The sequence below is a fragment of the Raphanus sativus genome, chromosome 4 (genome assembly GCF_000801105.2).
Source record: "Raphanus sativus cultivar WK10039 chromosome 4, ASM80110v3, whole genome shotgun sequence".
Lineage (NCBI taxonomy): Eukaryota > Viridiplantae > Streptophyta > Magnoliopsida > Brassicales > Brassicaceae > Raphanus > Raphanus sativus.
The window spans coordinates 44,670,879-44,698,556 of NC_079514.1; the positions used below are offsets into that span (position 1 = coordinate 44,670,879).

At 31.1% G+C, this 27,678-nt stretch overlaps 3 protein-coding genes across 3 annotated transcripts; 1 reads left to right on the forward strand and 2 right to left on the reverse strand.

The window, feature by feature from the left end:
* Positions 1–10,977: 10,977 nt before the first annotated feature.
* On the reverse strand, positions 10,978–11,328 carry LOC130511381 (uncharacterized). Its single transcript, XM_057008344.1, has one exon. It carries the CDS (start codon positions 11,326–11,328, stop codon positions 10,978–10,980), a length of 351 nt encoding a protein of 116 aa, XP_056864324.1.
* Positions 11,329–14,442: 3,114 nt separating this feature from the next.
* On the forward strand, positions 14,443–17,229 carry LOC108851139 (putative defensin-like protein 88). Its single transcript, XM_018624555.1, has 2 exons — positions 14,443–14,515; positions 17,027–17,229. The coding sequence occupies exons 1-2, from the start codon at positions 14,443–14,445 to the stop codon at positions 17,227–17,229; spliced, it is 276 nt and encodes a 91-aa protein (XP_018480057.1).
* Positions 17,230–21,072: 3,843 nt separating this feature from the next.
* On the reverse strand, positions 21,073–21,517 carry LOC108851140 (uncharacterized protein At4g04775-like). The gene is made up of 2 exons (XM_018624556.1): positions 21,389–21,517; positions 21,073–21,270 (listed from the first exon to the last, which is right to left on the reverse strand). The coding sequence occupies exons 1-2, from the start codon at positions 21,515–21,517 to the stop codon at positions 21,073–21,075; spliced, it is 327 nt and encodes a 108-aa protein (XP_018480058.1).
* Positions 21,518–27,678: the final 6,161 nt, after the last annotated feature.

The following is a 27,678-nucleotide window of genomic DNA, read 5'->3' on the forward strand; positions in this document are numbered from 1 at the left end:
TAACAAAACTGAATCTCGTCAATTTGATTATAAATATGTCTTATTTGAACGAAATGTAAAGAAGAATTTTTTATCAAACAGTTTGAAATAAATCCTTAAGAACTCTTAGGTATTTGTAAGTTATTAGTTTTATCTTTATCTACCTACATATCTAATCATACTATTGATTTTCTTATTAGCCATGAAAATTGTCAATTTTGATTTTGAATCTTGTTTTAAATATGCTTTTTATTTTTCTTTTCTTTTGAATTTTTAAGTTTATTGTACTCTAATAAAGATTTATTACATATTTTAGCAACATAAGTATGGCAATTAAGAAGTTTATATCTCTTATATACTTGATGGTGTTGGTTCAAATCTTTCTACCAATGATTTCAGGTAATGAAGTTAAATTTCTTTTTTATCTTTATAACTCTATAATATCATAGTTAATGTGAGACTCAATTATATTTTCTCGGATAGATGGGACTTCTCCACAAAAAAAATGGGTTGTCTATGCATACTATGTTAAAGATTGCTTGTTTTTTAGAAATATTTTATATTTAAAAATAGTAGCTAATGACTTTAAATGATATTTAATATCAAATTATTTTATTTGAATAATTTATGACCTCTTTCCATAAACTGAGCTATGAGAAAATGATTATTTTTAGTAAAATCATTTTTATAATTTAGAAATAAATAAGTACTTTTATTACAAAACATAATATTAATCTTGGCAAGCTTAGAGGAAAAACCCAACAGGCTTATTTTATAGATACTGTAATAGCAATGATATAGGATATATATATATATATATATAGTTAAATTTTGTTAAGACATAATAATATTACCATTTTCTCACTTTGACTTGCAATACGTTTTAAACTTGTGCACCCTGAATTTGATTACCATTTAAAACATAATTTTGGTTAAGTTCTATACTGGCTGGCGAACCAGCATTTTTGCCCTTATTTTTTTCCTTAACTCAAGGATTAGTTGGGAAGTGTCATATTCTTTAAAACAAAAAATAAATTAACTCATTATAATGCAAGTTAATTTTCTCCAATTTTTAGGTGACAATTTAAAAACAATAACTGAAATTTATAAAACTTTCGTAAAGCACTATGGTGCTTATTTTGTACTTAAAGCCTTGCTAATATATTTTCTTATGACCTAACTAGGACAAGCTAAAGAATGCTTTTTACAACAACCATGTGAAAATTCACCGGCATGCGATGAGTTTTGTAAATTTAAAGGATACAAACAAGGAGGATATTGTCAACACTATCTTGGCCCAAATCCTAACAACTGTTGCTGCTACCTTGTTTTAGATTCGGAAAAGTTTTTCAAATCCGATAATAGCAATGTACTCATTACTAATTAGTTCATTATTGTAGTCAATGTTCGGCCAGATTCATATGTCGTCTATTGCATACCTTAAAATAATACCCTTGATACAAATTATTTTTACTAAATTTAAAATATACTAAAAATATATAAAATAATATTTAAATAACTTTAAAGTTACTAAATGCAAATTACTAAAAAATAATTCATGAATAGTTATTTATTCCTGTAAATGACTAATCTGAAATTTAAAATCCAATAATGGTTTAAGGTTTGTTCAAATTTAGTTTAGAAAATATAAAACGTACACCAGAAGTATAAATAAAAAGACGACTTACATTTGAAATGCAGCTTTTCATATGAAGATCCATCAAAACTGAAACACGTAATATAAATAGTATATAATAGTTTGAGTTAAATATTTTAATTTGGTGTTCACACATCTACTATAGCCAATATCAGCTGAAAATAGAAAAAAATGTCAAAAAATAAATATGTTATGGCGAGCCGGTTTGGACGAACCGCGCTCACCATATGGCGAGCGGGCTTGAACAAACCGCGCTCGCCATATGGAGAGTTAGTCGGGTTTGATCAAACCTCGGCCTTCCTCAAATGATGGTGGATGGATGGAACGTTGGGAAGCCATTTTTTTTGTTTCGTCGTTCTTCTCCGAAGGTCGATTATACAAGAATTTCGGTTTGAAGATCTAATTTCCGAGGATTTTCGGGCGTTGATTCCGTCATGACCGATTTTGATCCGAACAGTTAAATGCTTGTATTATCCGGTTACAGTTCAATCGAATAATTTTTTTTACAAAACAAAAGAACTGCTCAACTGGTTAAATTAACTAAAAAAGCCATTACGACAATTTGGCTACACAACTAATTATAATTTTTATTGCATTATACACTAAAATATCCAAAACATAAAAGACGTTAGTTTTGTTCTCTGTAAAATCAAAAACAATATCAAAAACTAAAACAAAAAAGGTAAAATACAAAAACTAAAAATCAAAACTTAAAACTTAAAACTTAAGACTACAATATAAAATATGAAAACAAACATAAATCTAGTTAAACAATCAATATATACTTACGTAATTAGCCCATAAATATTGTCTAAACAAGAAAATATAATTTTGAAAATATAGGAATATGGAAATATATATTGGTCAAGTCAAATATTTGACCAATATCATGATATAAATGGTTGAATAACTTTTTTTAACAAAACTGAATCTCGTCAATTTGATTATAAATATGTCTTATTTGAACGAAATGTAAAGAAGAATTTTGTACCAAACAGTTTGAAATAAATCCTTAAGAACTCTTAGGTATTTGTAAGTTATTAGTTTTATCTTTATCTACCTACATATCTAATCATACTATTGATTTTCTTATTAGCCATGAAAATTGTCAACTTTGATTTTGAATCTTTTTTTTAAATAGGCTTTTTATTTTTCTTTTCTTTCAAATTTTTAAGTTTATTGTACTCTAATAAAGATTTCTTACATATTTTAGCAACATAAGTATGGCAATCAAGAAGTTTATATCTCTTATATACTTGATGGTGTTGGTTCAAATCTTTCTACCAATGATTTCAGGTAATGAAGTTAAATTTCTTTTTATCTTTATAACTCTATAATATCATAGTTAATGTGAGACTCAATTATATTTTCTCGGAAAGATGGGACTTCTCCACCAAAAAATGGGTTGTCTATGCACACTATGTAAAAGATTGCTTGTTTTTTCAGAAATATTTTATATTTAAAATAATAGCTAATGACTTTAAATGATATTTAATATCAAATTATTTTATTTGAATAATTTATGACCTCTTTCCATAAACTGAGCTATGAGAAAGTGATTATTTCTGTTAAAATTTTTTTTTATAATTTAGAAAACAATAAGTACTTTTATTACAAAACATAATATTAATCTTGGCATGCTTACAGGAAAAAACCCAACAGGCTTATTTTATAGATACTGTATAAGCAATGAACTAGGATATATACATATATATATATATATATATATATATATATATAATTAAATTTTGTTAAGAAATAATAATACCATTTTCTCACTTTGACTTGCTATACGTTTTAGACTTGTGCACCCTGAATTTGATTACCATTTAAAACATAATTTCGAGTAAGTTCTATACCTGGCTGGTGAACCAGAATTTTTGCCCTTATTTTTTTCCTTAACTCAAGGATTAGTTGGGAAGTGTCATATTCTTTAAAACAAAAAAATAAATTAACTCATTATAATGCAAGTTAATTTTCTCTAATTTTTAGATGACAATTTAAAAACAATAACTGGAATTTATAAAACTTTCGTAAAGCACTATGGTGCTTATTTTGTACTTAAAGCCTTGCTAATATATTTTCTTATGACCTAACTAGGACAAGCTAAAGAATGCTTTTTACAACAACCATGTGAAAATTCACCAGCATGCGATGAGTTTTGTAAATTTAAAGGATACAAACAAGGAGGATATTGTCAACACTATCTTGGCCCAAATCCCAACAACTGTTGCTGCTACCTTGTTTTAGATTCAGAAAAGTTTTCCAAATCCGATGATAACATTGTACTCACTACTAATTAGTTCATTATTGTAGTCAATATTCAGCCGGATTCATATGGCGTCTATTGCTACCTTAAAATAATACTCTTTATACATATTATTTTTACTAAATTTAAAGTATATAAAATATTAGAAAAATAACTTTAAAGTTACTAAATGCAAATTACTAAAACATGATTCATGAATAGTTATTTATTCCTGTAAATGACTAATCTAAAATTTAAAATCCAATAATGGTTTAAGGTTGGTTCAAATTTTTTTTTAGAAAATATAAAAACGTACACCAAAAATATAAATAAAAAGACGACTTACATTTGAAATGCAGCTTTTCATATGAAGATCCATCAAAATTGAAACACATAATATAAAGAGTTTATAATAGTTTGAGTTAAATTTTATAATTTGGTGTTCACACATCTATTATAGCCCATATCAGCTGAAAATAGAAAGATATGTCAAAAATTATATATTTTATGGCGAGCCGGTATGGACGAACCGCGCTCGCCATATGGAGAGCTAGTCGGTTTTGAACAAACCTCGGCCTTCCTCAAATGATGGTGGATGGATGGAACGTTGGGAAGCCATTTTTTAGTTTCGTCGTTCTTCTCTGAAGGTCATTTATTTTGAGAACTCGTCATATAACTTTTTTTAAAGATTATACAAGAAATATGAAAATATTTGACGAAAATCATGATATAAATGGTTAAATAACTTTTCTTAACAAAACTGAATCTCGTCAATTTGAATATAAATATGTCTTATTGGAACGAAATGTAAAGAAGAATTTTTTATCAAACAGTTTGAAATAAATCCTTAAGAACTCTTAGGTATTTGTAAGTTATTAGTTTTATCTTTATCTACCTACATATCTAATCATACTATTGATTTTTTTATTAGCCATGAAAATTGTCAACTTTGATTTTCAATCTTGTTTTAAATAGGCTTTTATTTTTCTTTTCTTTTAATTTTTTAAGTTTATTGTACTCTAATAAAGATTTATTACATATTTTAGCAACATAAGTATGGCAATCAAGAAGTTTATATCTCTTATATACTTGATGGTGTTGGTTCAAATCTTTCTACCAATGATTTCAGGTAATGAAGTTAAATTTCTTTTTATCTTTATAACTCTATAATATCATAGTTAATGTGAGACTCAATTATATTTTCTCGGAAAGATGGGACTTCTCCACCAAAAAATGGGTTGTCTATGCATACTATGTTAAAGATTGCTTGTTTTTAAGAAATATTTTATATTAAAAAATAATAGCTAATGACTTTAAATGATATTTAATATCAAATTATTTTATTTGAATAATTTATGACCTCTTTCCATAAACTGAGCTATGAGAAAATGATTATTTTTATTAAAAACATTTTTATAATTTAGAAATAAATAAGTACTTTTATTACAAAACATAATATTAATCTTGGCATGCTTACAGGAAAAAAACCCAACAGGATTATTTTATAGATACTGTATTAGCAATGATCTAGGATATATATTACCATTTTCTCACTTTGACTTGCTATAAGTTTTAAACTTGTGCACCCTGAATTTGATTACCATTTAAAACATAATTTCGCTTAAGTTTTATACTTGGCTGGTGAACCAGCATTTTTGCCCTTATTTTTTTCTTTAACTCGAGGATTAGTTGGGAAGTGTCACATTCTTTAAAACAAAAAATAAGTTCACTCATTATAATGCAAGTTAATTTTCTCTAATTTTTAGGTGACAATTTAAAAACACTAACTGAAATTTATAAAACTTTCGTAAAGCACTATGGTGCTTATTTTGTACTTAAAACCTTGCTAATATATTTTTTTGTGACCTAACTAGGAAAAGCTAAAGAATGTTTTTTACAACAATCATGTGAAAATTCACCGGCATGCGATGAGTTTTGTAAATTGAAAGGATACAAACAAGGAGGATATTGTCAACACTATCTTGGCCCAAATCCCAACAACTGTTGCTGCTACCTTGTTTTAGATTCAGAAAAGTTTTTCAAATCCGATGATAACAATGTACTCATTATTAATTAGTTCATTACGGGGCCGGATTCATATGGTGTCTATTGCATACCTTAAAATAATACCCTTTATACAAATTATTTTTACTAAATTTTAAATATACTAAGTATATATCAAATATTATAAAAAAAACTTTAAAGTTACTAAATGCAAATTACTAAAACATGATTCATGAATAGTTATTTATTCCTGTAAATGATTAATCTGAAATTGAAAATCCAATAATGGTTTAAGGTTTGTTCAAATTATTTTTAGAAAATATAAAAACGTACACCAAAAATATAAATAAAAAGACAACTTATTAGCCATGAAAATTGTCAACTTTGAATTTGAATCTTATTCTTAATAGGCTTTTTATTTTTATTTTCTTTTAAATTTTTAAGTTTATTGTACTCTAATAAAGATTTATTACATATTTTAGCAACATAAGGATGGCAATCAAGAAGTTTATATTTCTTATATACTTGATGGTGTTGGCTTAAATCTTTCTACCAATGATTTCAGGTAATGAAGTTAAATTTCTTTTTATCTTTACAACTCTATAATATCATAGTTAATGTGAGACTCAATTATATTTTCTCGGAAAGATGGGACTTCTCCACCAAACAATGGGTTGTCTATGCATACTATGTTAAAGATTGCTTGTTTTTTAGAAATGTTTTATATTTAAAAATAATAGCTAATGAATTTAAATGATATTTAATATCAAATTATTTTATTTTAATAATTTATGACCTCTTTCCATAAACTGAGCTATGAGAAAATGATTATTTTTAATAAAAACATTTTAATAATTTAGAAAATAAATAAGTACTTTTATTACAAAACATAATAATAATCTTGGCATGCTTACAATAAAAAAACCCAACAGGCTTATTTTATAGATACTGTATTAGCAATAATCTAGGATATACATATATAGAGTTATATATACTGTATTAGCAATAATCTAGGATATATATATATATATATATAATATAATATATATAGTTAAATTTTGTTAAGGGATAATAATAATACCATTTTCTCACTTTGACTTGCTTACGTTTTAAACTTGTGCTCCCTGAATTTGATTACCATTTAAAACATAATTTCGCTTAAGTTCATACCAGGCTGGTGAACCAGCATTTTTGCCTTTTTTTCCGTAACTCAAGGATTAGTTGGGAAGTTTCATATTCTGTAAAACAAAAAATAAGTTAACTAATTATAATGCAAGTTAATTTTCTCTAATTTTTAGGTGACAATTTAAAAAAAATAACTGAAATTTATAAAAATTTCGTAAAGCACTATGGTGCTTATTTTGTACTTACAGCCTTGCTGATATATTTTTGTATGACCTAACCAGGACAAGCTAAAGAATGTTTTCTACAACAACCATGTGAAAATTCACCGGCATGCGATGAGTTTTGTAAATTTAAAGGATACAAACAAGCCAAATCACAACAACTGTTGCTGCTATCTTGTTTTAGATTCAGAAAGGTTTTTCAAATCCGATGATAACAATGTACTCATTACTAATTAGTTCATTATTGTAGTCAATGTTCGGCCGGATTCATATGGCGTCTATTGCATACCTTAAAATAATACCGTTTTTACATATTATTTTACCAAATTTAAAATATACTAAAAATATATCAAATATTATTAAAATAAATTTAAAGTTAATAAATGAAAATTACTAAAACATGATTTATGAATAGATATTTATTCATATTTATTTATTTATTTATTTATTTATTCCGTCACAAAGTGTTAAAAAAAAAGAATAGATATTTATTCCTGTAAATGACTAATCTGAAATTTAAAATCCAATAATGGTTTTAGGTTTGTTCAAATTTTCTTTAGAAAATATAAAAACGTACACCAAAAATATAAATAAAATTACATTTGAAATGCCGCTTTTCATATGAAGATCCATCAAAATTGAAACACGTAATATAAAGAATTTATAATAGTTTGAGTTAAATTTTATAATTTGGTGTTCACACGTCTATTATAGCCAATATAAGCTGAAAATAGAAAAAGATGTGAAAAATAAACATTTACTACTAATAAAGCAAAATAAATAATGAGGAATTTGCAAAAACAATCTATATATTCATTTTAAACACAAAAGTATACTACATATCCAATTAAATGGAAAACCAACCTAAAATGGTGGTAAAATTATTATTTAACTTTTATGACAAAAAAAAACTAGAAAGTTACTTTACGATTATATCCTTCGGAAGTCTACACGTAATAAAAGAAGTCTTCACATATGTAGATCTGCTAAGAAATCTATTATGTAGAATTATTTTGTAGTGTACATCATAATTTGATCTAATAATTTAATTTGAAAAATGCATAAAATAATTTTTGGCTCCTACCCTCGTCGTGGCAATCCGAAATACGATGTGACTGAATAGTGTATTTATCTCATTTCGAAATACCAAGTTCATTTGTGGTTATGGTTGTTGTTTTAATGCAAAGGAAATATGAGATATTGTGATGTTTAATGATGGTCATGGTTGTGGTTTATCTTGATTGGTCATGCTTGATTAAAATATTGGTTGTAGCATGACTAGGTGGGGAGTTAAGTGAATGAACACAGTATGTTTTAGTATTGTTAATTGAAACTAGAGAATACCACCATATTTAGATGTAGTCGTGATGATTCTTATTGATTCTGATGGTTGTGGTTTACGTTGATGGTCATCATTGATAATGATTGGTTATGCATGATTGCTGGTCAACCATTTTGTCGAGCATTGTAGTGGAACTTCGGTTTTTCTATGATTTCTATGATTTACTTATAATATATTAATGATTTCTATGATTTACATATGCAAATTTTCTACCTTCAGAGCATTGTATTGAAACTCCAGTTTTCTATCTTATTCTATTTATGCAATTTATATTTATGATTTCTATGATTTACTTTGCTATGTCTGAGTAATTCACTTGTTAGATATATGGTTCATATAGATTATGAAGGATTAGCCCAACTATAGAATTGCTAAAGTGATAAATATTCTTTAAGGACTTGCTTGTAAGGCTTGTGTTCTAGAGTAGCTAACTAGAAATCTGAATTTAGGATTGTGGACAACTACGACAGTAGGTTCTGCACCCGAATAGATTCCCTTGAATTAGGATTGCTAGAGAAACGTGGCAGCTGATCTAGTTAAGACTAGTGAACCTATCGATCAACTCGCTAAAGCTTGTCTAAGAGAACATTGATCGACGCTCTTACCATAACATCGATCGACGTTTGATCCATATCAAAACGTGACAGCTGAGGTATTGGACTTAGTCAATAGGATTGATTCAACAGCGGAAGCTAGAATACTTTCACATAAGAAGTCGAGTTTTAAAATTGACACCCTAAGTATTCTATATCATTCATTATAATCATGTTTACTTGAAACCCTAGATCTAGCGCTTTCTCATAATTGTTTACAACCTCAAATAAATCTCTTAAGAAAACTTACCTTGTTCACCCTGCTTATTTACTATTCTTATAATTTACCTAACTTAATCACTGCTGATTAGGATCTATTATGTGCTTTACCTTCTTGTGGATTCAATCCCTAAGTACTACAACTTAACCTCTTATTTTAGAGAGTAAAAGTCACTCCTTAGGGTAATTTGAGTGATATCACCAAACCTGACCGCTTTAGCTTGTCGTGCTGGCCGAGCTGGGAATTGAGATGGTTAGCGTGCTGGGTCGAGCTGGTCAGCTAGCTTGGTTGAGCTGACTGAACTACAATGAACTAACCTTAGCTGCCTACACTAGTCTGAACTAACTACACTTATCCTAAGCTAAAGGGAAACTTTTTCCTGGTCGAGGAAACAACACATAATTCCGACCTGGCCTCTCAACCACACCTATGGAGTATTTTGGGTCCCTGGTTCATTTAGAATCTCGATTACACTTATCCATAGGATGTCCATCTGTTCCTAATAAAGACAAAGGGAGTTACAAGAGTTAAGAGCACTTCTCATGATAGGAGGAGCGACACTAGGAAGCCTTTCTATAAGCAAGCATACCGCTTTGAATCTCTTGGAAAAGACTTATTCTAGGTATTTCATTTCTTTTGATTTCTTTGTAGTGGCTGCTTCATTCATTTATGTGTTGGTGTCGGTGTTAGAATGATCAATGTATTCTATTTAGTTTTTTGCTTTATGTGCGTGATATTGGTCCCTTCGTCCGGTTTTCCATTCAGTGGTGAACCCAACTCAATCATGCTCTTCCCTCAACCGCATTATCCAATAGCTTAATAGATCAAATGCGGGGTTCAGAAATCTGCTTCATTTCTTTCATGCGGAGTTGAGGGTTGATTTTTCCTCTCAGAAAAGTAGGTTCTTAGCTTTGAGCTGTGATAGCTTATGTACGCTCTGCTGCAACTACTTTGAGTATTCTTCCATCCTCTCTTTCAAGATTTGAATATTCGAGATAGTTAATGGAATATCCTTAGGGGTATTTCTATTTTCGGGCTGTATGCATCTTAGAAATTTTCCCTTGATGGCTTGTATTTGGGCTCATAATTTTATTTCGGCTATTATGGCCAAAGACGCCTCATGCGCACTTCAGATCATTGTCACTTAGTCCTAGTTATCACCCTCTTTCTAGCACCAAACTCTCAGGGTAAAGTAAGGTTCTTCGGGCTACGACGGAAACTATATATAGAAATATGGAACAAATGTTATGTTTTATTGATCTATAGAGGAGAAAATACAACTTATAGGCCCTGAAACCCTAGTTCTAGTTTCCGCTGCTAAAGTTGAGGTGTAGAATAGTCGATCCCCGTCTTCTAGGTTTTAGGAATCTCTTTTATAGGTTCATATAGTAAAAAAAACTAGGTTAGATTCCTCTATATACTGAAATAATGAAATATCTCCCTTTAGAAAAATTTCCATTTTACCCTAAGGTATGAATACCCGGTCCGGAAACGAGAAATTGACGAGTTATGAGAAGAAGGTCAGGATCCTGTTCTAAGTTTGAATGCTTTCCTCATTTAGTTTTTTGTCATCAAGATAGACACAGACTCAGACTGACTCTGTGAACCAAACGGGTAGCTCCGTATCCATGTGAACGACGAAGGATGTTTGCTTCCTGACACTGCGTGCAAGACTGTCAGCCCTTAAATTTTGTGTTCTTGGTACATGAATTATCTTGGAGCTAACAAAACTCTGCTGGAGGTTCTTTATATCTTCCAAGTAACTTGCAAAAGCTGGCCATTCATCTGGTTCCAAAACCATCTTCACCAATTGAGAACAATCTGTTGCAAAAGTAACTTGAAATTGAAGTAAATTCCTCATACATTCCATAGCCCAGACTAAAGCCTCAATCTCTTCATGAAGAGGAGACACACTAGCCCTTACGTTTCGTGCCCCCATTAATCCGGTAAAACCTTCTAAAGAACTATATCATCCCTGTCCGAAAAATACTTTCGTTTTCTTTCCATGAACCATTAGAAAAACACCATCGTCCTAGACTTGCTGGAATACTTTTAGCCTCTACAGGTTGTGATGTTTGCCTCAGCCAAAAGTGTTGCCTCCGTTTCCGCCAATCGTAGTGTTTCCTTGGGATCAATATCAAGATTACTAAAAACTTTATTGTTCCTTCCTTTCCAAATATACCATAATATCCATACAAATTGATGATCCTCCATTTTTGGATTAACCCTCCAGAATATGTGATCCATATTTGTGAATAAAGCAGGGGTGGGAAAAAAATTTGGGTTCAGCGGTATCCTTGAGAGTGCCCAAATTTGACGTGTTGGGGAACATTCAAAAAACACATGGCTTATTGATTCCTCTGGGGCCCGCATCTATCGCAGCAAATATCCCCTTGTAAACCTCTTGCTCTCAGATTTTTCTTGACTGCTATACATCCTGATACCAGCTACCATAGAAAATGCTTTAGTTTTGGTGGACACTTTATTTTCCAGAAAAACGCTTTCAGAAAATCAACTGTTGGCCTTATCAATGCTGGTGGTTTTCCTTATCTGGATAAACCCTTTCCACGTTGTAACCAGATTTCACCGAATATTTCCCATTTTTGGTGAAATGCCAACCATCTCTATCCGCCATATTGATCCTCCTAAGTGGGAAGCTTTCAATGATTTTGACATCCTGCGGATCTACCAAAGCCTGAATTGAATGCGAGTTCCAAGTTCGCGAAGTTGAATTACCGAGGGAATCAACTGTGAGATCAGGGTAATTGTTTTGTTGTTTTTTATTTGCTGGTCTCGGACGAATGGTTGGGAGAGCCAGAGATCATTCAACACAGAGATATATGATCCTGATCCCACTCTTTAATTAGTCATTCGCTAACCAGAGATCTAGCCGATACAATACTCCGCCAACCATATGACAGAGAGTATGATCTGATCGGTTCCAGGGGTGAGGCGTTCCTGAAATACCGTCATTTCCTCATTTAGTTATCCCCAACAAAACTCATGAAAACTTATTATTTTTTCTGTAAGAAAATATTTTTTAGAAGAAAATTTAGTTTAAAATAAAGAATCAAAAACATAAATATAAACTCTACTATACTAAACTAATTAATTTCGGTGAATTGGGGCCTCTAAAAATTTAATATATTAATGGGGCCTATGGCGGAAGCTTTTCATGGAATGTAGCATGAACGGTACACTCTTTTCATTTAAATGATATTAGCCATTTTCACCGTGGGAAGGTTATTCGATGGTGAAGTTCCGGTGGAATGGACGGTGGCGTGGGTTACTCTTCCACTTGGTGTCTTACCAAAGAACTCTTGCTTCCTCTTTCCTCAGGAGGCTTCAACGGTTTTAGAGCATTCGTGTTTAGTGTTTCTCCCTATCGTTGGCGACTTCAATGTTTATGAAAGAGTCTTGTGTCAGCTTTATAACTTTGGCGACAGCGCTTGTGTGTCTACTGCTCGGTTATTAGCGTAGAGTCTTTTATGTCTCCGGATGATTGAGTCGCAGCTGCTTCCTCCTTTCCTTTTTCGGTCACCACATTCTCTTCTTTTCTTTCTTGCAAATTGATCCCGTCGTTTTTGAGTCTCGTCCCATGTCGCTTCATCTGGGTGTTAATTAAACTTTCAATTGTTTGGTGCCCTTGGTGCTGAATTACAGTCGATCACACCTCTGCGTCTCAGAGGCTGAGTAGGAGTGTCTCATCTTGCTTATCCCCCTTGTCATTTGGATTGCTCGGGTTTTGGTGGCAGAGTGTGTAGAATTGCATCATCCCAGGGATGGAGCTTATGTTACTTTTTCTCTTTTAACCAAGTTAGTTGCAGGACTTGGTGATGCAATGGGATGTAATTCAGCAGCCTTTCAACCCATTTTCATCTTTACTTTTGGTAGTGTTGAGTACAGTTACTCTTAGATTTTGGATTTTGGTCTAATTTGTCTTAGGATTTTGTTGAGTTTGTGTCATGAAACGTCATCAGTTTTCATTGGGGTTGTGCTAAGGAATCGATAGATAGGTGCCGTTCGCCCTTGTTGGGTTCTTGCAGAAACATGAATTTTAAAAACTCATTTAAATTCATTGTTATTGAACTTGACATTTCGTAAAATATTATGAAATTTACAGTTATTGAAAATATTTTAAATTGTGAATTTTAAAGTTTTCAGGTGATTTTAAGGTGTTTGTATGGAATTTCTTAGTTACAAAAAATAAAAATCAAATCTCATAGTTTAGATGATATTCTAGAATTTAACAAAAATCACCTAAATCTCTGCAGCATATTGAAATCATCTAAAACCTCATTAAAAATCAAATCACATCAAATGTTTAATTGAATATACTCCCTAAAGTCTTCAACTTTTTAGGACTTACAAGTTATTGTGTTCCATTTTATTGATGAATATTTACAGTTTAGCAACAACAAAAAAATTGATTGAAGAAAATGATTAGTCAACTTCAAAATTAAAATTCAAATTTAAAACTTAGATAACAAAACTACTCAAACAATTAATAGCTAAGTATTTGACCAAGACTTTCTTAACAACAAAATAAATTAAAAACATTTGTATTATGGAAAATGTACTATACATTTTGGGAAGTCAATTAAAAATTTGAATAGCTGGATAGGATGTTAATGCATTTATTTATCTAGCATGATACTAAATATAGGTGAAGTCAAGTGTTTGACCAAAAATATGATAAAAATGGATTTATTTATTTTGTTAACAAACCTGAATCTCGTCAATTAGATTATAAATAAGTCTCCTTTTGAAAGAAATACTGAAATGTTTTCTTGAAAAGGATAACGAAGACTCTTGTTTATCAAACAGTGTAAGAATAAATCATTAAGATCGACATATCTTACATATTTGTAAGTTATTAGCTCTACTATTAACTATAATCTATTCATACTATAGATATATTCTTGTTAGCCATGAAAGCTCTATTAACGACGATTGTGAATTTTAACCTTAGTAGGTGTTTTTCTTTTCCTTTTGTAATTTTGAAGTGACTATATTCTAACAAAGATTTACTCCATCTTTTAGCAACATAACTATGGCAACCAAGAAGTTTTTATCTCTCATATCCTTGATGGTGTTGGTTTCCATCTATCTACCCATGGTTTCAGGTAATAAAATTAAACTAGATCTTGATCCGTGTGACCGTACGGATGTTTATTTAGTGATTTATGTATATCATATATTTTGTTATTGTATCGTATTATATATTTTTATTAGATATGTGTTGCAGCAGTTATGTAACTATACAAAAAGATTGGATGTACATATATATTAATATACTATATTGGATCAAAATTATATTGACATTTTTTTATATTTAATTGTATGATTGAAATGTATTATTAGTATATTATAAATCTGGATCAAACTAAAAATAAATTACAAATATTCTAAAAATTGGACAGGATATAATTTGACCGGTCTATTTTAACAAAATCATGGCAATAAAATAAATTTTATTTTCAAAACATGAAGCCGATATCACTGGAATATTCTTGTTATAAAAAAAATTGATGATAATATTCCAAAAAATTTATAATTAAGAAGTTTAAAACACAAGTGAATCAGCCTATATATATGCAAAATACTTTATTCGTAAGTTATAGTAGTAATCATTAATTTGTTTATATATGGTATACATATTATCACACCAAAAACGTGGAAGCTAACTTTTAAAAACAAATTACATAGTTTAGGTTGTTTCAATAGTTTGTTAATATAGATGACAAAAAAATAGTTTGTTAATATTTGTTTCAATAGTTTTGAATATAGATGTATTTTAAGTTGATTTAATTACATTTGACTAAAATTTATTTAAGGAAAACACATTAATTTAATTAGAAAAGACAAGCATTAAAATATGACATTCAATTTAATTACATTTAATTCAATTTTATTTAAGGCAAATACATTAATCTAACTGAAAAAGACAAGCATTAAAATAGGAAACTCAATTTAATTCTCAGTGGCATAGAAATGTAATTAAATTTGAAAACTAAGGGTATTTCTATATGTGTACTTCTGTTTTAATAAGATAAGATAAGATAGATTGCTTTAAATAATGATTTATCTTTATATGTCTATACTATATAGTATCATGGTGCATATGCATACCAAATTAAAATACTATGATTATATTTTTCAGAAATACATAATATTTACAAACTATGAATAGATAGTATTTTGCCTTCAATATTAATTAAAAATTATTTTATTTTGGATTACTTATGAGCTCTTTCCATAAATTGAGATATAAGAAAATATTATGGTTACATTTTTATTAAAAAGATAATACCTATAAATTATGAATAAAATGTATTTTTAAAATATAACATTAATAAAATTTAAATAAATCGGCATGCTTACACGGAAAAAAACCCTAAGGGACTGTTTGTTTCACCATTTGTCATTTCCATTCATATGATTCATTTATATGATCTATCTAGATGATCCATTTTATTTCTTCAATTTAATAATAGAAGGAAAAATAAGAGTAAGCATATTCCTAGTCCTAGATGACCCATTGTAGTTCGGCTTAAAGTTATGTTTTAAACTTGTGCTCTCTGGGTTCGATACACATTTGAAACAAAAGTATTAAGGGTTTGACTGGTTTCCCCGCTATTACCTACAAACGTAGCTTTTGCGGTTGGTAGCGGTTGACAGCGTTTCAAAACAATCATACAAACCATTACAAATTGATTTAAACCGCTCTGAACCTTTTAAAATCAAAAGCTGGTTACAGCTATTGTTGCGGGCGGTTGTGGTTAGATAAATAAATATAAAATTATTTTTTAAAATATCTTGAATTTTAAATTAAATATCTAAAAATGGAAATATTATAAATAAAAATATAAACACATTTTATATATTAATTTAAATTCACAAACAATACCATAATTGTTTCTATAATACTTTAAACTAGCTACTCATTAGAATTTTTTAAAAATTAATACACATACAAATATAAAGATATACACATATAAAACAAAACAAAATATTATTTTAAAATTTTTAATATAAATATTCAAAAACAAATTATTAAAATTATAACTCTCAACTAATTAAAATAATTAAATAAATAAACAAAATATTATTATTAATTATATTATATTAATAATTATTATATTTTATCAAAATAGTATTTTTTTATATTTTTATAATGTTATAATATGTTTATATTCGTAATTTATTATTAAATCGTTGTAATATCTCATAATCAGCTAATCACAAATATCATGCAAACGCAACAATTTTTAAACGTTGTGCTAGTTATACAAAACGTTAAATAACGCTAGAAACTGCAACCATCCGTGACCGTAAACTCCCGCAACCACAACCGCAACTGCTGCGTTTGAACTAGTTAGACCCTGAAGCTAAAGTTTGGCTTTGGTCCGATGAATACCTAACTTGTGAACCAGCATTTTTTCCCGCCCTTGTTTAAGTCAAGGACTAATTGGGAAATCTTATATTTAGCAAACAAAAAAATAGCTAATTTCATTATATTGCAAAATCTCTTTTGCATCATTTGATTAAAAAGAACAGATATAAAGATTCGTAAAACACTTGGTGATTATTTGTACTTTAAGCTTTGCTAAAATATTCGTTTTATGACCTAACAGGACAAGCTAGAGAATGTTTTCTGCAACAACCGTGCCAGAACTCAACGACATGTAATGAGTTTTGTAGGTTTAAAGGATACAGACGAGGAGGATTTTGTGAACACTTTGTTGGCTCAAAGGACGGCCATTGTTGCTGCTATTTTGGTTTTGAGTCTGAAAAGTTTTCCAAATCCAATGATACCAATGTACTCATTACTAATTAATTCATCATTGTAGTGGTTCAAAACAATGTATTCTCTATTGAACAATATTTGGGTGAACCTTTAAATTCACATCACTTCTATTAACCAATCAAATCGGCACGTCGATTAATGAATAAAATTATTAAATACATTTTCTAAAAACCAAAAAATCTTTTAAACTAAAATAATGTTCATTTTAGCGACTTTAATACCGCAAACTAAACCTTAAATCCAAACCGTATCCCTAAACCCAAGTTCTAAGTCCTACCTAAACCCTAGACTCTATACCCTAAAATAAAACTCTATATCCTAAATCCAGATATTAAACCCAAACTCAATACTCTAAAATCAAACCCTACATCCTAAAACAAAGCTCTAAACCTAAACAGTTTAGATTTAGAGTTTAGCGTTTGATTTTAGGGTGTAGGGTTTAGTGTCTAGGGTTTAAATTTAGAGTATATGATTTTGGTTCAGGGTATAGGATTTGGGTTTAGAATCTAGGGTATATGGTTTGGGTTTAGGGTTTAGGGTTTAGTTTTAGGTATAGAGTGTTATTTTAGGGTATAGCATTTGAATTAAGGTATAGGGTTTGGGTTTAGTATTTGGTTTAGGGGATAGGATTTTATTTTAGGGTACAGAGTCTAGGGTTTAGGGTATATGGTTTGGATTTAGGGTTTAACTTGCGGTATTAACATCGTTAAAATTGATATTATCTTATTTTAAAAATGTTTTTGGTTTTTAGAAAATGTATTTAATTTTTTTACTTATTAATCTACGTGGCAATTTGAGTAGATTTTAAAAATGAGGTGAATTTAAAAGGTTTACCCGAGGGGTGAACCTAAATATTGTTTTTCTCTATTTACATAGATCGAGAAAAGTTTCCATGTGGGTTATGCATATATATACTATTAAAGCAGATGACTGTTTATGAATCTGCCCCTGAAATTTCTTGGTAATTACAAAAATTGCATTTAATTTTTTCTCATCATTATTTGCAACCAATCAAAAATCATTATTTGCAATTACATCAAAGATATTTAATATAATTCTGTTTTTAGCCTTTTGAAAATTTTGTTTCCTAAATGTTTGCACTATTTCTTTCCAAAAAATCTTTCACATTATTTATTATTTGAAAGCATTTATTAAATGAAACCTCAAAATAAAATCAAGTTGAAATAACAAATGATTAAACAACAAAATCATAATACGGGTCTGAATTATCTCAACTCCTTAAAAATAGTTTCATTTAAAATAAAAACTAAATCACATAAACTAAATTTAATAGAATTATATAAAATGTTTTGAAACGCACAAATGAATTTTTCAATACAAGAGTGTTGAAGATATAAAATATTTTATTTAAACTAAAAAAATCAGTGTAAAATAAGTTTAACTTAGGTTTAAATAAATAAGATCATATTACGGGTTAGAATTATTTAGAGTCTTCTAAAATTTAGTCATATTGAAAATAACAAAAATAAGTTATATAAGTAAATTTAAGATAAATTTCATAAAAAGTTAAAATATATAATTTATCAAAAATCATAAGTTTTTTTTACGTAAAATTATTTTCCAACAAAAAATATACCCGCCCTTTTTAAGGGCGGGTCAAAATCTAATATATCTTACTAAAGTAGAAGTACATTTTAGTTTTGTTTGACAACATGAATTGCAGAGTTAAAAAAAATTAAAATTTTGTTTGTACATAATGATAACATCTATCTTGTCTTGGGCTTATAGAATTAAACGGTTACTATAGAATTGGGCCATATTTTCTATTATGAACCATTTTGATAATTTGATTATTTATTGGGACATTTTAATTATTAGATGTTTATTATAGTTATTGGTATTTATAGTTTATATATAATACATAGGTAAAAATATATTTCTCTCAAACAAGATTTGTTTTCCATTAGTACGATAGATATGTTATTATTAATTTAAAATTTTCATTTTTCTACATTATGGTTACAATATCAAATAAACTATAAAAAATGGTTACTATAGAATTCGGTCACATTAATTGCTATTATGATCCATTTTGATAACTAGATCTTTTATTGGGCCATTATAATTATTGGTTGTTTATTATAATTATTGATATTTATAGTGTATATATAATACATAGGTAAAATTATATTTTTCTCAAACAAGATTTGTTGTCCATTGATACGATAGATATGTCAGTATTAGTTTAAAATTTACATTTTTCTATATTATGGTTTTTTTTAATCAAATTTTCTATATTATGGTTACAATATCAAATAAACAATGCAAATATATATATATATATATATATATATATATATATATATATATATATATAAACATATATATACTAAGTTATTAGTATTTTTCGGGACATTAAATATAATAACAATCATATGATATCGAAGAACGTGGACCATACTTTATAAAATCCAAAAATTTCCAAATTGATATAAATTGATAATATTTTTATAAGTTACAGCAAACATCCGCCCAGTCGGGCGGGTCAAGATTTAGTGTATTATTAAAACTGAAGTACTTTTTCGTACTGTTTGGAAACATGAAAAATATGACAAATTAGAATTTTTTGGAAATATGAATATTAAATTAAGTATTTTCTTTTATTTACACATTTTAGTCATTGCAGTAAATAAAAGTAAATATTTAATATTAGTTGTTATTATTTAAAAATATACATATTTGTTAAAAAATTATATATTATTCGATTTGAAGACTAAATAAACCATATTATCTGAAAATTGGTTATTCTTTTAAAAACAAATTACTACCTATTATATCTTAGAAAATGATTTTCTAAACAAACCATGTTATCTGAATAACTGTTTTTGTTTTTTTCTTGTTTTAAATAAATACTACTTAATATTTTTAATATGATTCTTTTGTTAAAGATTATTTTTTTGTTTAGTAATTTTTTTTTAATTATAAATTAATAGTTAGATGTAGTTTTACATCATTTCTTGTGATTTTCGGGTTTGGATGATCAAAAAACCAGTGAGATTCGTTTTTTTTCATTTTTGTTAGTAGAAAGAAACAAACTTGCAGAAAGATTCATATATTTTATTTTATTTAATTATATATATATATATATATATATATATATATATATATATATATATATATATATATATATTTCTGGATTATGTTATACTTTTTTTACTAATTTTAGTTTAATAGAAGGTTTTTGTTAGAATTTTATTTGAGTTAAAATATATAGTTAAAATTATAAAAGTATTTATGTAGTATTAGATATTTACATAAAGTAACAGGAGGTGAAAGAATCTAATCTGATAGTTATCAATTTTGTTTACGCATGAACACTATTTTACATAAACGTGATCATTAGGGGAAGTAACATGAACATGTCGTCATTTGAAATTTGCCAATATGGAACAACTTAGCTATAGTATTGTCCCCTTAGAACAAAATCAACTTTTGTCACATTTGGACATTGAGTACCCTTTTTGTATATAAAAATTCATATAAATTTTTCTACAAATCCAAAAATATGGAAAATAGTAAAGTTGATGTAGACAAGCATATGCAAGTGTGAAAAATATTTTTTGATTCAAAAGATGTTTGAATAATAATTTCAAAAATGGGGTAAATGTGTTAGTAAATCAAATCTACCATCTACGGCGGTTTAGAAGATGTATCAAAGATATGTTACTAAGTATTTCTTGTTGAATCACCATTTTGAAAGTTTTGTTTAATTTTTGTTCTTGTCGAAATCAGAATATCAAAGATATGTTTCAGATTGCTTATGATAATCTGTTCGAGACATGACAATAAAACTGGAAATCAGATTGGTTCAATCTTTAAAAATTCAATTTGTATTAGAAAACCATTACAATATCAATCATTTTTGGACCAGAGACATAATAAACCGAAAAAGGTTCCTAGGCATCCTACATCAAGCGCATTCTTATGGTTCATAACTTCGTCCTGCACTGTCTTCTTCATAGAAATTCTCAGATCTTCAATTTCCTCGTCAACTCTCGCCTGATGCTCAGTCATCCTTTCAATCTCATCAACCAGAGCCTCGTCTACCCACTTAAAAACATGATTTTTCTTTTTTTCTCTGTTTCAAAACACACAACAATTGAATTTCAATATAGTAGAACGAGAAGTAATGGAATATTAGATTGAACAAAAGTGACAATCCATATACCTGTAAACCAATCTCACATCTGAAGAATCGTCTGTATGGGTTCTCCTCCGTTTTTGAAACATAAGTGACAATCCCCTTTCCACACCAGCATCTCGAAGGGATGCCTTCATTGATGTTCCTGTTCGTCATTCTTTTTTGAGAAGGGGAGATTTTTTAAGAACAAGTCGGAGAAAAGATATGTAGGGTTTGTGGCCGTTGTATGGTCTTATATAAGCCATATAATTAGGGCAAATCAGTACTTGTAATCGGATTAGATTTTAGGGTCAAGTTGTTTGTATTTCCATTATAAATATTTGAATTGATTATTATGATTTATTTTGATTATTCTGATTTATTCACAATGACATCGAATATATGTACTTTCGTATCATTTAGGGTATAAATAAGGGTTGTCAACATTTGATTTCTTTACTGCCATTTAGGGTATAGATAGGCCGAAGATAATGTTTGCTTACTTTACTTTAGGGTATAGATAGGGGTTGAGAACGGTTGCTTACTTTACTGCAATTTAAGGTATAGATAGGGCTTGACAACGCATATGAGTCTTTTAGGATATAAAAATGGGTTGAGAAACTTAAAGACTCAAATAAAATAGTGAAACAAGGTAGTAACTAAAGGAGTAAAAAGAGTAACTAAAAGAGTCAAATAACATAGACAAATGACAATTACTTCCTACACAAGTTATAAATGAAAGCACATCATTCAAGTTCCACAAGAGGATTTGTAAATGTCTTTGGAGGAGTGAATTTGGCCATTCTCAAAATAAGGACAGGATCGTTTGCAGCTTCCCATAGATCATAAGCAATCTTGTGCCGCGCTTCACGAATGTTCTCGTCATTAACCACAGAAAAGTCCAAGCCTAGAAGATGGCATTCAATGTGCTTCAAAGCATATACTCCACAATCACTGCTACTCTTGTTCAGAAAGGGCATTGAGGCGTACGTGATAGTATACTTCCTGACATTAAGCTGCCGACTGTTAGAAGACTGAACTGCTTTGACAATTCTAGGGATGAGAACTGCAAATGGCTCCACTGCGCTTTTGTGTTTCAGTCCCTCACAGTCAAAATACCTCTATCGACCGAGTAGCAAAGTTGACGCACATAGAGATCCAGTGGTTACCGACATTCAGAGGCACATACATGCGGTCAACGTCAAGATCCCACTAGGCCTGGGCATTTCGGGTATCAGTTCGGTTCGGTTCGGGTATTTCGGGTTTCGGGTCTACCGGGTTCAGGAGTTTAGGACCCGATAGGGTAATTTTAAATTTTCGGTTCGGATCGGTTCGGATCGTACCGGGTCCGGGTCGGGTCGGGTCTTAGATAGTTGGACCCATTCGGGTAACTAGAATTTATCGGTTCAGTTTTGGTTCGGGTTCAGGTCGGTTCGGTTTGGATTTGACCTATAAAAATACCTAAAAAATACAAAAATAATATCTGAAAATATTAATATATCCGAAACTATTTGAAATTTTATTTAAAATTTGTGTTTTTACTATATTAAAATGTGTATATATATTAAAATGTGCGAGGTACAACAATAATTGGTTGTCTCCTAGTGGTTGATCCCCTTGCTCTATAGACAAATAACCCGTCTTCGACTCCCCTTGGATTCATTTTATTTAATTTATATTATTAATTTGGGTACCCGTCGGGTTTCGGATTCGGGTCGGGTCGGGTCCAAGACCCGCGGGTTCTCTACAACAAGACCCGATAGGGTAATTTGACCGGATCGGTTCCTATCCGGACCGGGTTTTTTGGGTCGGGTTCGGGTCGGATCTTTGGGTCCGGGTAAAATGCCCAGGCCTAGATCCCACATTAGTCTTGTTCGACCGTGTGCTGGAAGTTCGCCAATGCCGTACTGTTGTAGCAGTTCTGAATTTTTGAATTTCTGGATGTCCTTCTTTAACTCTAGGAAAGAGTTCTTCACTTGATTACTGAAAAAACATGTCATGAATGCCACTTTATTTGGAAGCCATCGCCGCAAGGAAGTCCTCTCAGTGAATAACCACATCATAGCATCAATTTCCTGATTTTTTTTTAAAGATTGTAAGTTGGTGTAATGAAAATAATAAGCAACATGTAAATAACTCACATGATTCTTCAGCCACTCTGTAGGACCCATGACACGAGCTACTAACTCACTTGTGAGCATAGATGGTCCAATTTTCAGTTTTCTGCAGTGCACAATTAAGTCTCATAATGATACAATTGTAAAATTAAAAAAAAAGAAGTATAAACTTACTTGGAAGTTGTGGTCCACTGAACTAGTTCGGTCCATGAATCCTCGGGGACAAAGACCAGTGAGTAATCAGGATCATGCATCCGGTCCTCATGTGAATCCACGTCTTTCAGAGTAGGTTTAAATGAAGACAGTGGAGTGGCCCATTCACCTGGTTCTTCGCCATTGAGTTGTTGTGAAGCATCAAAACCTTTAACATGAGACGCTTGAGAAAGGTTTCCCATGGCATCTTGTAAAGACACTTGGGTCCCCTTATCTACATATGTCGATGGTTTGGTCAAATTCCTCAAAAATTCCGACAATTCATTTTCATCCTGTTAATAAAAACAAGTATAACATTAATATTGAAACAAAATTGTCCATAGCAAAATACAGAAAATAAAATATATAAATACATGACAAAAGCTTCAAAATACAGAAACAAGCATAACACTAATACTCAAATTCAAATGTCATCGTCATGAGTTCATTTCATACAAGCCGATATACAACATAGCACAATACAAGGACATTACAACAAAAGATAACTCATCCTACATATTACAAAAGAGTCAACATAGCAAATGACAGATACAAGTACATCATAGAGCTTCATTTTTTAGTTACCTCTCTTACCTGTCGAGAGCTTCGACGAACCGGAGTAGGAGTCGCAGTTGCAGCTGCCTTGCCTTTTCCTTTTGCTGCTGAAGGACCCGGAGTATGAGATGTGTTTGCTTTGTCTTTCCCAAGGGTTGCCGAAGGACACAGAATCTCAGAGGCATTGCCTTTTTCCACTGTATGTGAAGGACCCATAAGCTGAGACACTTGTTCTTTAAGTTGACCCACCTCATTGGTGACCTTCTCAAACTGCTGATTGAAGTCCTTTTGCACCAACTCCTTAAAAGCGTTGAAAGAAAAGGTGAACAAATCTTCAATGAAGGTCTTCATTTCACCGGAGACACCACTGTTGTGTTCAGCCGCCCGTTCACAAAGAAGTTGTTTCTTTCGAGACTCGGCACCAGGGTCAGTTAGCTTGCGCTTGCCCCTCTTTGGAACCGCAGCTGCTTCCTCCGCAACAACAGCCGGTTCCTCCACATGTGTTGCTGAGACATCTTCGCCTTGTACTTCCTCAGAATCAGAAAGCTCCATATGTGCAGGCAAAGCTTCAACTTCCCAAGCGAATTTCTTCCAATCATGTTTGGCATTGATCAAATCAAGAATATGTCCCACTCTTTCGTCCTTCTTTTCATCTTCCCTAACGAAGTCAGTACTTTCAACCACATCTAAATTTCCAGTAGATGATATAAAAGCAAACACCTCTCCCTGCTAGTACAAACGAAACTATAAGCACAAATTTTTTTAAAAGATTTTTAACTCAATATTAGTAGAAGAAACAAGAGTTACCTTATCGAAGTGGGACTCTAGACTGGTGACGTCTTGGTATGATACTTTTCCATTACCTTTCCAATTCCTACATCTCATCTTCGTCATGTTTTTTCTGATCTTCGTACCCACCATAGAACCAATGTCTGGAACTGCCTCCATAATCCATATCTGAAAGGCATATGAGAATCCATCCAAGACATAACTGTTCTTCGTATTCAGATCTTCCCTAGCTCTGAGAATCGAAGCAATCAGCTCATCATAAGCGCGAAGACCCCAAGGAAACAACCTCAACTTCTCAAAATCCATAACCAACCGAATGTACTCCTGAGGGATGTATATTTTCCAGTCCTTAGCCATGAGGAAGAATTGCAAAATACACAGATAGACTAACATCAATCTGTCCACATACGTCCACTCCTTACAGACCTTGAGGAGCTCATCCCTTACACAATATAAGTTGATCTTCCGATTTGTCTTCAGCACAGTGGCCCAGAACCCTTTATCATCCTTCCAGTTGATGAAGTCTACATCGGGTTCCTCCTTGAACTTCAATCCAGTCACAGCATAAAATTCTTGCATAGAAAACCGAAGAGGCCTCTTCGCAAAAAGAAACCAGAGCTCGTGAAGCTTCGAAACCCTGAGCTGCTTGCATATGAAGCTGTGAATAATCTTCCCCGAGTAGATGAGCCGGTTCTCTACAATTGCAAGAATCGGACCGAAGACGGGGTCTTTCAAGACTTCGTCATATTCATCTTTGAGAGCAATCTTCACTGCGTCCAGAAGCGTCCGTCTACATGTGTTGTTAATCTTGTCAATCTGTGACTCAACTCCTTCTTCGTGAATGCGTTTAGGAAACTGATAAGCCATTCCTAATAAATATGAAATCAAAAACTCAGTTAGCCATTCCTTTAAGTAAACAGAGATAAGTAAACTGATAAGAATCTCACAGTTACTAGTCTATTACACAAATCAACTAGAACATGAAAATCGAGCTCTCACATGTCAAGTATAAACATGAAAATCGAGCTCTCACATCTCAAGTTGGTTAGCCTTTTCAAGTGTATTAAGAATTATAAACCTTAATAAAGACAATATCACAAACAAAATACAACTCAAAATCAACTTGACAACAAGCTACCATCATCTCGACAACAAGCTAGAAGCAACTCACAATCAACTCAACCACAAACTACAATCAATAACAATAAGTTCAATCGATTTGGGGTTTAAACAATGTCATCTCTTTCTAGTACATGCAAATAAACAAAAACGAAAAAAAAAAATTTATAATCCAAATCGAAAAGGGGATTTCAAACCCTAACCTTCAAATTGTGGGAAGCGAGATGAAGGAAGAGCATAAGAAGCCAATTCTGAACCTAATCGTCCTTTCTCGGAGAGTAGAAGCTATTCCGGAGCTTCAACAACTCCGATGGTTCTCGGGGAGGAGAGGCTATTTCTCGGGAGGCGCTTAGACGGTTCTCAAAGAGGAAAGAGCAAGAAGGAGGACGATGGAGGGATGTGAAGAGAAGATTAACTTCTCCGACCAACAAATAATTTCAGAGCCGGAAGCTGTCGACGGCGAGGAAGAACTCGTCTCTTCGAGAAGAAGATCGCGAGTCGGAGACAAATGAGCTTTCCCTTTTTTTTAACCTTTTATGTTTTTACTTAGGCATATTTTATTTGTTTTTTATTACCTTGGGTTAAAGTGAAGGACAGAAATGTATACTCATTAATGTTAATTCTATGGGGACAAAGTTCATAGATTTAGTTCTAAGGGGACAAGAAGTGGTGTGTTTTGTTCCATATAGGCAAATTTCCCTTGTTAATATGGCAACTGACGTTGTTATAGTTTCTTAGAGTTAAGCCATTCATCAAATCGCTTGGCTTGAGTAAAACTTGTTGGTTCTGGATATAAGGCAACCGCACAGATATAAGCTTTGTAATCTTCCGAAAGACTATCAAAAGAAGTATATGCAGAGAGTGGATAGGGTATCTCAGTATCACTCTCTGATATATTACAGTAATAGTCTTGAAGTTGTGCAGGTAGTTTTGAAATCCTTTTCCTTTCTGCTGTAGATGATCCAGCAGTTGCGAGTGATTCTTTCTTAACTATAGGTTCAATAATCTTCTTTCCTTCTGCCTTAGATAATCTATCAGCTGCTAGTGGTTCTCTCTCAACTATAGTCTCAACATTATCTTGTACAGGTGAGTCACTATTTGATGCAGAAGTAGGATCAGAAGATAAAGCAGAGGAGAAGAAGTCTGCATAAGTCTCAATCTGATCTTTCGTAAAAGGAACGATTGACTCATGAAACGTCACATTCCTTGAGATATGAATGGTTTTCGTGTCTAATTCAAGAAGCTTGTAACCCTTGTATCCTACAGGATAACCAAGAAACACACAAGGTTTTGCTCTCGGCTGAAACTTATGTCTGCTCTGTGTCGATGTTGAGCAATAAGCAAGACATCCAAAGACCTTAAGGCCATTATAATCAGCTCTTTTAGAAGTAAGAACCTCGTAAGGTGACTTATCTTGCAAAAGAGGCGTAGGGAGACGGTTGATGATGAACACAGCAGTGAGTACACAGTCATCCCAGAGCTCAAGAGGAACATGTGATTGGAACATCAGAGCACGAGCAACATTCAAGATGTGCTGATGTTTCCTCTCTACCACTGAGTTCTGTC

What these genes read in the sequence shown, in the direction of transcription:
- LOC108851140 (XM_018624556.1), bottom strand. Translation starts at nt 21,517, where the DNA reads ATGACGAACAGGAACATCAATGAAGGCATCCCTTCGAGATGCTGGTGT. An exon ending in GATGTGAGATTGGTTTACAG is followed by an intron (nt 21,271 to 21,388) that starts GTATATGGATTG and finishes CATGTTTTTAAG; the next exon opens with TGGGTAGACGAGGCTCTGGT.
- LOC130511381 (XM_057008344.1), bottom strand. Translation starts at nt 11,328, where the DNA reads ATGGGGGCACGAAACGTAAGGGCTAGTGTGTCTCCTCTTCATGAAGAG.
- LOC108851139 (XM_018624555.1), top strand. Translation starts at nt 14,443, where the DNA reads ATGGCAACCAAGAAGTTTTTATCTCTCATATCCTTGATGGTGTTGGTT. An exon ending in CTATCTACCCATGGTTTCAG is followed by an intron (nt 14,516 to 17,026) that starts GTAATAAAATTA and finishes ATGACCTAACAG; the next exon opens with GACAAGCTAGAGAATGTTTT.